At 46.4% G+C, this 14,560-nt stretch overlaps 1 protein-coding gene across 10 annotated transcripts in view; it reads right to left on the bottom strand.

Annotated features, from left to right (window-relative positions):
- Nucleotides 1–14,560, bottom strand: part of LOC139254651 (uncharacterized) — a 228,861-nt gene that overhangs the window by 69,631 nt on the left and 144,670 nt on the right. For all 10 annotated transcript variants that reach the window (XM_070873776.1, XM_070873775.1, XM_070873774.1 and 7 more), the window contains 4 exons: nt 12,713–12,995; nt 9,455–9,609; nt 3,993–4,275; nt 737–891 (listed from right to left, as the gene is read on the bottom strand). In XM_070873776.1, coding sequence (XP_070729877.1) covers nt 737–891; nt 3,993–4,275; nt 9,455–9,609; nt 12,713–12,995 — 876 coding nt within the window. The remainder of the gene's footprint in view (nt 1–736; nt 892–3,992; nt 4,276–9,454; nt 9,610–12,712; nt 12,996–14,560) is intronic.

Raw genomic sequence — 14,560 nt, 5'->3', positions numbered from 1 at the left:
GACACCAGCGGGGTGAAATTGCCCTGTGTCCCAACTGGGGGTGGTAACCAGCTGGGGCCGGGACACTCTGCGCCCGCCGTGGAAGTACCACCTTCGCCGCTGAGGGAGCGCTGCACTGTCAGAGGAGTAGTACTGAGGGAGTGCTGCACTGTCAGAGGAGTAGTACTGAGGGAGTGCTACACTGTCAGAGGGGCAGTACTTAGGGAGTGCTGCACTGTCAGAGGGGCAGTACTGAGGGAGTGCTGCACTGACCGAGGTCTAGTACTGAGGGAGTGCTGCACTGTCAGAGGACCAGTACTGGTGGAGCACGGCACTGTCGGAGGGGCAACACCGAGTAAGCGTAGCATTTTTGGAGGGTCAGAACTGACGGAGCGGTGCACTGTCAAAGGGGGCAGTACTGAGTATCTGCTCTCTCAGGTGGACGTAAAAGAACCCACGGCCACTATTCAAAGAGGAGCAGGAGAGTTCTCACTGGCGTCCTGCCCAAAATTGATCTTCGAACCAACATCACGAAGACAGATAATCGCATCATCATCACTTCGTGGGATCTTGCAGCCCGCAATGGGCTGCCGTATTTCCAACCTTATAACAGAGACAACCCTTTGAATGTACTTCATTGGCTGTGAAGCACTTTGGGAAGGCCTGAGGTTGTGAAAGCCGCGATAGAAATTCAAGTCTCTCGTGTTATACTTGGTTGCAATTGGGCCAAATCCTATAAATTTTAAAGCATTTTTACCATATCGCCTCTCCTTCGACCCATAGACCTCAACCTCACAAAGGGTCAGTGATTTTCCACTTCCTGGGATGATGATATTCACATATTGACCCACCATTCCTTTGCAGTCAAAAGACAATGTTGTTGTATCGAAACTCGAGTTGATCGTTCCACATCTGAAAGAGAATAAATTAAGCACTATTAGTAGCCAAATGTACCGGAGTTCCGGAATGTGAAGAAATCCATTCTCAGGACGTGGACGCTGCTGGCAAGGCCGGCATTTATTGCCCGTCCTGAGTTGCCCTGAGAAGGGGTGGTGGGCCTTCTTGAACCGCTGCAGTGCAGTTTAACAGAAACTGAAGGCCTCGCTGGGCCGCTTCAGGGGGCAGTTATAGTCAACCATGTTGGTGTGGGACTGGAGTCACGTGTAGGCCCAGACCGGGTAAGGACGGCAGGTTTCCTTCCCTAAAGGACATTAGTGACCGAGTTAGGTTTTTATCCCAATCCGACAGTAAATGGTCACTTTTACTGATCCCAGCTTTTTACATCAATTTCAATTCAGATTCTCAAACTGCCACGGAGGGATTTGAACTCACGTTCTCTGGGTTATTAGTCCAAGCCTCTGGCCTCAAAGGACTCCTGAAAACAAACCCTCTGGTGCAAATAAAGGGAGCTTGGGGCAAAGTATATCAATAAAGTGGGCAGCACATTTTAGCAAGTATTTTGAAATTCACATCTTCGTGTTCAGATCCCTCAATGGCCTCGCCCCTCCCTATCTCTGTAACCTCATCCACTCCTACAACCCTCTGAAAATCTGGCCCTTTGAGCATACCCCGAATTTAATCGTGCTCAGCTGCCTGGGCCCTAATCTCTGGGACTCCCTCCTTAAACCTCTCCGCCTCTCGACCTCTCTCTCCTCCGTTAAAATGCTGCTTGAAACCGACCCACCTGTCCTATTATCTCCTTATATGGCTCGGTGTCAAAGATTGTTTGATGATCGCTCGTGAGAAGTGCTTTGGGACATTTTACATCACAATATACAATTGCAAATTGTTGTTGTAGTGGTTTTAAAATGCATTTTTCCAGAGCCAGGTCTGATGGGAGTTTACAATACAGATTCCAACTGAATGTCATGTCCCACTCTTTGAGTTTCATTGATCGATCGATGTAAGAAAGAAGGGAGAGAGAAAACGAGAAACGACAGACCAGTCAGCCTGACATCAGAAGTAGGTAAATGTTAGAATTTATTATTATGGACATGGTAACAAAGTACTTGGAAATGAATAATAGGATTGGGCAGACAATACGGATTTATGAAAGAGAAATCATGCTTGCAAAATCTGTATGTTTTTTGAGATCGTACCTAACAGAATAGAAAAGGGGGAACAGTGGATGTGTTGTAATTGGATTTTCAGAAGTCATTCAATAAGGTGCCACACAAGGGGTTATTACACAAACGGGTCATTTTCAGGTTGGCAGGCTGTAACTAGTGGGATACCACAAGGAGCGGTGTTTGGGCCCCAGCTATGCACAATCTATATCAATGATTGGGATGAGGGGACCAAATGTAACAAATACAAAGCTAGGTGGGAAGGTAAGTTGTCAGGAGGCTTCAAGAGAATCTAGACAGGCTCAGTGAGTGGGCAAGAACATGGCAAATGGAATATAATGTGGAGAAATGTGAAGTTATCCACTTTGCCATGAAAAATAGAAAAGCAGAGTATTTTTTAAATGGAGAGATTGGGAAATGTTGGTGTTCAGAGGGACCTGGGTGTCCTTGTACACAAATCACTGAAAGTTAACTTGCAGGAACAGCAAGCAATTAAGAAAGCATTGGTATGTTATCTTTTATTACAAAAGGATTTGAGTATGTCTCACTGTAATTATATAGAGTCCTTGTGAGACCACAGCTGGAGTATTGTGTACCGTTTTGGTGGCCCACATTCAGGCCCGCCAGAAAGCTGGCACACCTCCCATTTCTTTTCAGTTTTTACCGCCGGGTGCGATGAGGCGGGCTTCCGATCGATTTTCTCCACTCTGAAGTTTTTTTCACATCGGATCGGAAGCTGGCCATAATGGGGGCGGGAGTGCGGCGGTAAGTGCTGGTGAGGGGGAGAATTTTGGGGTGGGACCGACCCTCCAATACTGTCATTCAACCACGCCGCCGTGCTGCTGTACTGTACACACACAAAACCAGGTCCCCACAGAAAAAGCTGCCGGGCAGCAGATCATCGCTTTTTGGAGGTAAATTTTGAGCGTAATGCGATGTCGGTGCGGGAGAGCGGCAGTCGGCAGCAGTGGGGCGGAAGTGGGGATAAGCCGAAAAATCCCCAAGGTGAATTAGGGTCGTGACGACCAATCTACTGCAACGTGGCGGCCACTTGATTCCGCCGCATTGCCGCCGCAAAACGGCGGTAACAGGCCTCACCGGACCCTGAATTTCTTATCTTCTTATGTAATAACAGCACAACAGGCTACTGAAACGGGAGATAAATGGGTGAAAATTGCTGCCATGACGGGTGCGCACGAAGTGTCTTTCCGATCTGTCAACATTTCTTTACAAAGATCCTACACATCCCCGCAGGAAGGACGTCCGCGCGGTACAGATTGGGCTATTTGTCCAACTCATGACCAGCGAATGTCCATCACACCTTTACGCCTGGTAAAAGCAGGTGCATAGCTTACATTTACCAGCGTAATGCTTTTAAAACATAGAAACATTCAAATGTAATCATTAATTTTTATGTTAAAAACCCTGTCCATTGAGGCAATTTAATTTTTAACCCTGTTAAACCACATTAAAAAAATTCCGAATAAAATTTTTTTTTAACATTTAATTACATTTAAGTTCAATTAATTTTAAATATGTGTGGTGTGTTTTTATTTATGGTGTTGTGTTTCTTATTTTAGGGGATTATTCTCATTGATAGTAATGGGAACTCGTATAAACTCAGTTCCCATTTTTATCACTGAGAATATTACCTAGTGATTGGTGGTCCAGGCCCACGTGATTGTAAACTAGATGTCCGTACGTGGAAGATATTTCCCCGTGCGCTGCGCAGCGAATGAAGGCCTCCGACTGGAATCCTATGTTTCTCCGGGACCAACAGGTACTTTTGTAGATTTTTTTCGGGCGGTTGCGTTCGTACAACGGAAACCTCCGACCACCATTTGCCCCTATACTCTTCAATACATCAGTCACGATTAAACTTCCTGAACAAACATACGACACAAATATACAGCTTTAAAAGTGCAGCGCTCGCTGCTGTAAAGTTACAGTGGGTTGGAATTTCCGTTATTCTCCAGCGAGCTCCCGATGTGAATCTCCGCTCCTGACAGCCGTTCCGAGCAGCAGTCGGCTCTGTTAGTGATGTTTACTGTAGACACACGGTACGTGTCCTTTAAATCCACTCTCCACCACGGGTCATTCTGTATGGGGGTGTGCGTGCACGAATTCCCAGCCCACTGCGTGTCTGCATTGCCGTCAATGGCCCGAGAGGCACCTGCTGAGTGAGATGTGTCAGATTGGGTCGCAATCCCCTTCAGTGCCACATTGTCCTCTGTGGAAAAACATAATAACATAAGAACATAAGAATTAGGAGCAGGAGTAGGCCATTCGGCCCCTTGAGCCTGGTCCACTATTCAATAAGATCATGGCTGATCTTCTGACCTCAACTCCACCTTCCCGCACTATACAGATATCCCTTGATCCCCGATAGTCCCAAAATCTATCTGTCACAGCCTTGAATATACTCAACGACTGAACATCCACAGCCCTGCAGTGCAGTGAATTCTAAAGGGTCACAACTCTCTGAGTGAACTAATTCCTTCTCATCTCAATCTTAAATGACCGACCCCGTATCCTATAGACTCTGCAGCCAGGGGAAACAGCCTCTCAGCATCTACCCTGTCAATACCCCTCAGAATCTTGTATGTTTCAATGAGATCACCTCTTGTTCTTCTAATCTCCAGAGAGTATAGGCCCAATCTACTCAATCACTCCTCATAGGACGAACCTCTCATCTCAGGTAACAAGTAGGTGAACCTCCATTGCGCTGCCTCCAAGGCTTGTATGTCCTATCACTGATAAGGACACCAGGGGGTTGAAATTGCGCTGCGCCCTAATTGGGGGGGTAACCAGCTGGGGCCGGAACCTTCTGTGCCCTCCATGGAAGTCCCGCCATTGCCACTAAGGGAGCGCTGCACTGTCAGAGGGGAAGTACTGAGGGAGCGCTGCACTGTCAGAGGGGCAGTACTGAGGGAGCGCTGCACTGTCAGAGGGGCAGCACTGAGAGATCGCTGTACTGTCGGAGGGGCAGTCCTAAGGGAGCGCTGCAGTGTTGGAGGGGCAGTACTGAGGGAGCGATGCACTGAAATAGGGGCAGTACTGATTGAACACTGCACTATCGGAGGGACAGTACTGAGTGAGCACTACACTGTCAGCGGGGCAGTATTGGGAGAGCATTGCACTTACGCGGGGTCAGTACTGAGGGAGTGCTGCACTGTCGGAGAAGCCGTACTGGGGGATCGCTGCACTGTCAGAGGGACAGTACTGAGGAACCACTAAACAGACGGGCAGTACTGAGGGAATGCTGCATTATCGGAGTGGCAGTACCGAGGGAGCGCAGCACTGTCAGAGGGGCAGTACTGGGGGAGCGCTGCAATGTCGAGGGGAGGTACTGGAGGAGCACTGCACTGTCGAGGGGCAGTACATAAGAACATAAGAAATAGCAACAGGAGTAGACCATACGGCAACTCGAGCCTGCTCCACCATTCAATAAGATCATGGCTGAGGCTGATCTGATCATGGATTCAGCCTCACTTCACTGCCCGCTCCCCATAAACCCTTATCCTCTTACCGTTTAAGAAATTGTCTATTCCTGTCTTCAATTTATTCACTGTCCCAGCTTCCTCAGCTGTCTGAGGCAGCGAATTCCACAAATTTACAACCCTCTGAGAGAAGAAATTTCTCCTCATCTCAATTTTAAATGGGCGGCTCCTTATTCTAAGACCATGCCCTCAAGTTCTAGTCTTCCCTCTGCGTGGAAGCATCCACCTTGTCAAGCCCCCTCATAATCTTATACGTTTCGATAAGATCACCTCTCATTCTTCTGAATTCCAATGAGTAGAGGCCCAACCTACTCAACCTTTCCTCATAAGTCAACCCCCTGATCCCTGGAATCAATCTAGTGAACCTTCTCTGAACTGCCTCCAAAGCAAGTGTATCCTTTCGTTAATATGGAAACCAAAACTGCATGCAGTATTCCAGGTGTGACCTCACCTATACCCTGTATAGCTGTAGCAAGACTTCCTTGCTTTTATACTCCATCCCCTTTGCAATAAAGGCAAAGATACCATTGGCCTTCCTCATCACTTGCTGTACCTGCATACTATCCTTTTGTGCTTCATGCACGATTACCACCAGGTCCCGCTGTACTGTGGCACTTTGCAATCTTTCTCCATTTAAATAATAACTTGCTCTTTGATTTTTCTCTGCAAAAGTGCATGATCTCACACTTTCCAACATTATACTCCATCTGCCAAATTTTTGCCCATTCACTTAGACTGTCTATTTCCTTTTGCAGATTTTTTGTGTCCTTCTCACACATTGCTTTTCCTCCCATCTTTGTATCATCAGCAAACTTGGCTACGTTGCACTCAGTCCCTTCTTCTAAGTCGTTAATATAGATGGTAAATAGTTGGGGGCACAGCATTGATCCCTGTGGCACCCCACTAGTTACTGGTTGCCAACCAGAGAATGAACCATTTATCCCTACTCTCTGTTTTCTGTTAGTTAGCCAATCCTCTATCCATGCTAATATATTACCCCCGACCCCATGAACTTTTATCTTGTGCAGTAACCTTTAATGAGGCACCTTGACAAATGCCTTCTTGAAGTCCAAATGCGCCACATCCATTCATCCATTGGTTCCCCTTTATCCACCCTATTCATTACATCTTCAAAGAATTCTAGCAAATTTGTCAAACATGACTTCCTCTTCATAAATCCATGCTGACTCTGCCTGACCAAATTTTGCTTTTCCAAATGTCCTGTTACTGCTTCTTCAAGAATGGACTGCAACATTTTCCCAACCGCAGATGTTAGGCTAACTGGTCTATAGTTTCCTGCTTTTTGTTTGCCTCCTTTTTTAAATAGGGGCGTTGCATTTGCAGTTTTGCAATCTGCTGGGACCTCCCCAGAATCCAGGAAATTTTGGTAAATTACAACCAAAGCATCCACAATCCCTGCCACTACTTCTCTTCAGACCCTTGGATGCAAACCATCATGTCCAGGGGAGTTATCTGCCTTTAGCCCATTATCTTACTGAGTACCACCTCCTTGGTGATTGTGATTGTGTTAAATTCCTCCCCCACATAGCCCCTTGACAATCCACTGTCGGAATATTGTTCATGTCCTCTACCATAAAGACTGATACAAAATATTTGTTCAGAGTTTCTGCCAGCTCCATGTTCCCCATTACAATTCCCCAGTCTAGTCCTCAAAGGGACCAAATTTACTTTAGCCACTCTTTTCCTTTTTATATACCTATAGAAACTATTGCTATCTCTTTTTATATTTCGTGCCAGTTTATTTTTGCAGTCAATCTTCCCTTTCTTAATCATTTTTTTCGTCATTCTTTGCTGGCTTTTATAAGATTCCCAATTTTTTGTCCTTCCACTAGTTTTGGCCACTTTGTATGCCCTTGTTTTTAATTGGATACCGTCCTTTATTTATTTAGTTAGCCACAGATGGCTATCTTTTCTCTGACACCTTTTTCTCTTCACTGGAATATATTTTTCTTGAGAGTTGTGAAACATCTCCTTAAATGTACACCACTGTTCATCAACCGTCCTGCACTTTAATCTGTTTTCCCAGTCCACTTTAGCCAACTCTGTTCTCATACCTTTATAGTCTCCTTTATTTAAGCTCAGTACGCTGGTTAGGGATCAAACTTTGTCACCCTCCATCTGAATTTGAAATTCAATCATGCTATGATCACTCATTCCAAGGGGATCCTTTATTAATCCTGTCTCATTACACAGGACCAGTTTTAAGATAGCCTGCCTCCTGGTTGGTTCCGTTACATTCTGCTCAAGGAACCCGTCCCTTATGCACTCTATGTACCCTCAAGGCTACCCTGACCAATTTAATTTGTCCAATCAATATGGAGGTTAAAATCACCCATGATTATAGCTGTTCCCTTTTTACAAGCTCCCAATATTTCCAGGTTTATACTCGGACCAACAGAGTTGCTACTGTTAGGGGGCCTATAGAATACGCCCACCAGTGATTTTTTTCCCTTTATTATTCCTTATCTCCATCCAAACTGTTTCAACATCCTGATCATTCGAGCCAATATCGTTTCTCACTATTTCAGTGATTCCACCCTTTCTCAATAGAGCTACCCCACCTCCTTTTCCTTTCTGTCTGTCCTTCTGGATTGTCAAATACCTCTGAATATTTAATTCCCAGTCCTGGACACTTTGCAACCGCATCTCTGTAATGGCTATCAGATCATACCCATTTTTCTCAATTTGTGCTGTGACCTCATATATATTGTTACCCTTTTTTCCTGCTTGCTTCCTTTCTCCTTCAAACTCACGTTCTTTATTTCTGCTTTCTAATTGCAGCTTTACTCCCCTCCCTACTGAATCTAGTTTCAGGTTCCCATCCCCCGACCAAGCTCATTTAAAACCTCCCCAATAGCACAAGCAAATCACCCGGCGTGGATATTGCTTCCCGGCTCTGTTGAGGTGCAACCCGTCCGGCTTGTTCAGGTCCCACTTTTCCCAGAAGCGTTCCCAATGCCTGAGGAAACTAAAGCCCTCCTGCCTGTCCCATCTCTCCAGCCACGTAGTCTTCTGCTCTATACTCCTATTTCTGTACTCACTAGCTTATGGCACTGGGAGTACTCCGGACATTACCACCTTTGAAGTCCTGCTTTTTAATTTCTCTCCTAACTCCCTAAACTCTGCCTGCAGGATGTCATCCCTCTTTCTCCTTATGTCATTGGTACCAATGTGGACCATGATCTCTGGCTGTTCACCCTCTCCCCTCAGAATGCCCTGCAGCCTCTCAGTGGCACCAGGGAGGCAACATACCATCCTAGAGTTACGTCTGCGGCCGCAGAAACGCCTGTCTGCTCCCCTGACTGTACAATCCCCCACCACTGTAGCTCTTCCATTCTTTTTCCTCCCCCACTGTGCAGCTCAGCTACCCGTGAATACTGAGGGAGCGCTGCACTGTCGAGGGACAGTACTGGGGGAGCACTGCACTGTCAGAGGGTCAGTACTGTGGCAGTATGGAGGGAGCGCTGTACTGTCGACAGGCAATACTGGAGGACAATGCACGTTGAGCACTGCACTATCGGAGGGGCAGTACTGAGGGGGCGCTGCACTCTCACAGTAGCGGTACTGGATACCTGCTCTCAGGTGGACGTAAATGATCCAATGGTCACTATTCGAAGAGGAGCAGGAAAGTTCTCACTGGTGTCCTGCCCAAGATTTATCTCCGAAGCAACATCACTAAGACAGATAATCCCGTCATGATCACTTTGCTGTTTGTGGGCCGTCGTTTTTCATACCTTACAACAGAGACTACCCTTTGAAAGTACTTCATTGGCTGTGAAGCACTTTGGGAGGGCCTGAAGTTGTGTAAGACGCTATAGAAGTGCAAGTCTCTCTTTTTATACTTGGCTGCAATTTGTCCAAATCGTACAGATTTTTATGCATTTTTACCATATCGCCTCTCCTTCGACCCATAGACCTCAACCTCACAAAGGGTCAGCAATTTTCCACTTCCTGGTATGATGATATTCACATATTGACCCATCATATCTTTGCAGTCAAAAGAGAATGTTTTTATATCTAAACTCGAGCCGATTGTTCCACATCTGAAAGAGAATAAATTAAGCACTATTAGCCACCAAATGCACCGGCGTTGCGGATTATGAAGAAATCCATTCTCGGGTGTGGGCGTCGCTGGCAAGGCCGGCATTTATTGCCCGTCCTGAGTTGCCCTGAGAAGGGGTGGTGGGCCTTCTTGAACCGCTGCAGTGCAGTTTGACACAAACTGAGGGTCTCGCTGGGCCGGTTCAGGGAGCAGTTATCGTCAACCATGTTGGTGTGGGACTGGAGTCACATGTAGGCCCAGACCGGGTAAGGACGGCAGGTTTCCTTCCTTAAAGGACATTAGTGACAGAGTTAGGTTTTTATCCCAATCCGACAGTAAATGGTCACTTTTACTGATCCCAGCTTTTTACATCAATTTCAATTCAGATTCTCAAACTGCCATGGAGGGATTTCAACTCACGTCCTCTGGATTATTAGGCCAGGCCTCTGGACTCAGAGGACTCCTGGTAACGAACCCTCTGGTGCAAATAAAGGGAGCTTGGGGCAAAGTATATCAATAAAGTGGGCAGCACATTTTCGGAAGGATTTCAAAATTCACATCCTCGTGTTCAGATCCCTCCGTGGCCTCACCCCTCGTATCTCTGTAACTTCCTCCACTCCTACAACCCTCTGAGATTTTTGCTATCCTCCAATTCTGGCCCTTTGAGCATACCCCGAATTTAATCGTGCTCAGCTGCCTGGGCCCTAATCTCTGGGACTCCCTCCTTAAACCTCTCCGTCTCTCGACCTCTCTCTCCTCCGTTAAAATGCTGCTTGAAACCGACCCACCTGTCCTATTATCTCCTTATATGGTGTCAAAGTTTGTTTGATGATCGCTCGTGAGAAGTGCTTTGGGACATTTTACTATACAATATACAAATGCAAATTGTTGTTGTAGTGGTTTTAAAATGCATTTTTCCAGAGCCAGGGTCTGATGGGAGTTTACAATACAGATACCAACTGAATGTCATGTCCCACTCTTTGAGTTTCATGGATCGATCAATGTAAGAAAGAAGGGAGAGAGAAAACAGGAAACGACAGACCAGTTAGCCTGACATCAGAAGTAGGTAAATGTTAGAATCTATTATTATGGACATGGTAACAGGGCTTAGAAATTAGTAATAGGATTGGGCAGACAATACGGATTTATGAAAGAGAAATCATGCTTGCAAAATCTGTATGTTTTTTTGAGATCGTACCTAACAGAATAGAAAAGGGGGAACAGTGGATGTGTTGTAATTGGATTTTCAGAAGTCATTCAATAAGGTGCCACACAAGGGGTTATTACACAAACGGGTCATTTTCAGGTTGGCAGGCTGTAACTAGTGGGATACCACAAGGAGCGGTGTTTGGGCCCCAGCTATGCACAATCTATATCAATGATTTGGATGAGGGGACCAAATGTAACAAATACAAAGCTAGGTGGGAAGGTAAGTTGTCAGGAGGCTTCAAGGGAATCTAGACAGGCTCAGTGAGTGGGCAAGAACATGGCAAATGGAATATAATGTGGAGAAATGTGAAGTTATCCACTTTGCCATGAAAAATAGAAAAGCAGAGTATTTTTTAAATGGAGAGATTGGGAAATGTTGGTGTTCAGAGGGACCTCGGTGTCCTTGTACACAAATCACTGAAAGTTAACTTGCAGGAACAGCAAGCAATTGGTATGTTATCTTTTATTACAAAAGGATTTGAGTATGTCTCACTGTAATTATATAGAGTCCTTGTGAGACCACAGCTGGAGTATTGTGTACCGTTTTGGTGGCCCACATTCAGGCCCGCCAGAAAGCTGGCACACCTCCCATTTCTTTTCAGTTTTTACCGCCGGGTGCGATGAGGCGGGCTTCCGATCGATTTTCTCCACTCTGAAGTTTTTTTCACATCGGATCGGAAGCTGGCCATAATGGGGGCGGGAGTGCGGCGGTAAGTGCTGGTGAGGGGGAGAATTTTGGGGTGGGACCGACCCTCCAATACTGTCATTCAACCACGCCGCCGTGCTGCTGTACTGTACACACACAAAACCAGGTACCCACAGAAAAAGCTGCCGGGCAGCAGATCATCGCTTTTTGGAGGTAAATTTTGAGCGTAATGCGATGTAGGTGCGGGAGAGCGGCAGTCGGCAGCAGTGGGGCGGAAGTGGGGATAAGCCGAAAAATCCCCGAGGTGAATTAGGGTCGTGACGACCAATCTACTGCAACGTGGCGGCCACTTGATTCCGCCGCATTGCCGCCGCAAAATGGCGGTAACAGGCCTCACCGGACCCTGAATTTCTTATCTTCTTATGTAATAACAGCACAACAGGCTACTGAAACGGGAGATAAATGGGTGAAAATTGCTGCCATGACGGGTGCGCACGAAGTGTCTTTCCGATCTGTCAACATTTCTTTACAAAGATCCTACACATCCCCGCAGGAAGGACGTCCGCGCGGTACAGATTGGGCTATTTGCCCAACTCATGACCAGCGAATGTCCATCACACCTTTACGCCTGGTAAAAGCAGGTGCATAGCTTACATTTACCAGCATAATGCTTTTAAAACATAGAAACATTCAAATGTAATCATAAATTTTTATGTTAAAAACCCTGTCCATTGAGGCAATTTAATTTTTAACCCTGTTAAACCACATTAAAAAAATTCCGAATAACATTTTTTTTCTAAAACATTTAATTACATTTAATTTCAATTAATTTTAAATATGTGTGGTGTGTTTTTATTTATGGTGTTGTGTTTCTTATTTTAGGGGATTATTCTCATTGATAGTAATGGGAACTCGTATAAACTCAGTTCCCATTTTTATCACTGAGAATATTACCTAGTGATTGGTGGTCCAGGCCCACGTGATTGTAAACTAGATGTCCGTACGTGGAAGATATTTCCCCATTCGCTGCGCAGCGAATGAAGGCCTCCGACTGGAATCCTATGTTTCTCCGGGACCAACAGGTACTTTTGTAGATTTTTTTCGGGCGGATGCGTTCGTACAACGGAAACCTCCGACCACCATTTGCCCCTATACTCTTCAATACATCAGTCACAATTAAACTTCCTGAACAAACATACAACACAAATGTACAGCTTTAAAAGTGCAGCGCTTGCTGCTGTATAGTTACAGTGGGTTGGAATTTCCGTTATTCTCCAGCGAGCTCCCGATGTGAATCTCCGCTCCTGACAACCGTTCCGAGCAGCAGTCGGCTCTGTTAGTGATGTTTACTGTAGATACACGGTACGTGTCCTTTAAATCCACTCTCCACCACGGGTCATTCTGTATGGGGGTGTGCGTGCACGAATTCCCAGCCCACTGCGTGTCTGCATTGCCGTCAATGGCTCGAGAGGCACATGCTGAGTGAGATGTGTCAGATTGGGTCGCAGTCCCCTTCAGTGCCACATTGTCCTCTGTGGAAAAACATAATGACATCAGAACATAAGAATTAGGAGCAAGAGTAGGCCATTCGGCCCCTTGAGCCTGGTCCACTATTCAATAAGATCATGGCTGATCTTCTGACCTCAACTCCACCTTCCCGCACTATACAGATATCCCTTGATCCCAGATAGTCCAAAAATCTATCTGTCACAGCCTTGAATATACTCTTGAATCTATCTATCACAGCCTTGAATATGACCGACCCCGTATCCTATAGACTCTGCAGCCAGGGGAAACAGCTTCTCAGCATCTACCCTGTCAATACTCCTCAGAATCTTGTATGTTTCAATGAGATCACCTCTCGTTCTTCTAATCTCCAGAGTATAGGCCCAATCTACTCAATCACTCCTCGTAGGACGAACCTCTCATCTCAGGTAACAAGGAGGTGAACCTCCATTGCGCTGCCTCCAAGGCTTGTATGTCCGATCACTGATAAGGATACCAGGGGGGTGAAATTGCCTTGCGCCCTAATTGGCGCCGGTAACCAGCTGGGGCCGGAACTTTCTGTGCCCGCCACGGAAGTCCCGCCATCACCACTGAGGGATGGCGCTGCACTGCCAGAGGGGCAGTACTGAGGGGAGCGCTGCAGTGTTGGAGGGGCAGTACTGATGGAACGATGCACTGAAATAGAGGCAGTCCTGATTGAACACTGCACTATCGGAGGGACAGTACTGAGTGAGCACTACGCTGTCAGACGGGCAGTACTGGGAGAGCATTGCAGTTACGCAGGGTCATTACTGAGGGAGTGCTGCACTGTCGGAGAAGCCGTATTGGGGGAGCGCTGCACTGTCAGAGGGACATTACTGAGGACCACTAAGCAGTCAGATTGGCAGTACTGAGGGAGTGCTGCACTGTCGGAGTGACAGTACTGAGGGAGCGCAGCACTCTCAGAGGGGCAGTACTGGGGGAGCGCTGCAATGTCGAGGGGCAGTACTGCAGGAGCACTGCACTGTCGAGGGGCAGTGCAGAAGAACATAAGAAATAGCAACAGCAGTTGGCCATACGGCAACTCGAGCCTGCTCCACCATTCAATAAGATCATGGCTGAGGCTGATCTGATCATGGATTCAGCCTCACTTCACTGCCCGCTCCCCATAAACCCTTATCCTCTTACCGTTTAAGAAATTGTCTATTCCTGTCTTTAATTTATTCACTGTCCCAGCTTCCTCAGCTGTCTGAGGCAGCGAATTCCACAAATTTACAACCCTTTGAGAGAAGAAATTTCTCCTCATCTCAATTTTAAATGGGCGGCCACTTATTCTAAGACCATGCCCTCAAGTTCTAGTCTCCCCTCTGTGTGGAAACATCCTCTCTGCTTCCACCTTGTCAAGCCCCCTCATTATCTTATACGTTTCGATAAGATCACCTCTCATTCTTCTGAATTTCAATGAGTAGAGGCCCAACCGACTCAACCTTTCCTCATAAGTCAACCCCCTGATCCCTGGAATCAATCTAGTGAACCTTCTCTGAACTGCCTCCAAAGCAAGTGTATCCTTTTGTTTATATGGAAACCAAAACTGCACGCAGTATTCCAGGTG

The sequence above is a fragment of the Pristiophorus japonicus genome, unplaced genomic scaffold (assembly GCF_044704955.1).
Source record: "Pristiophorus japonicus isolate sPriJap1 unplaced genomic scaffold, sPriJap1.hap1 HAP1_SCAFFOLD_567, whole genome shotgun sequence".
Taxonomy (NCBI): Eukaryota; Metazoa; Chordata; class Chondrichthyes; family Pristiophoridae; genus Pristiophorus; species Pristiophorus japonicus.
This window is presented reverse-complemented; position numbering and strand designations above follow the sequence as displayed.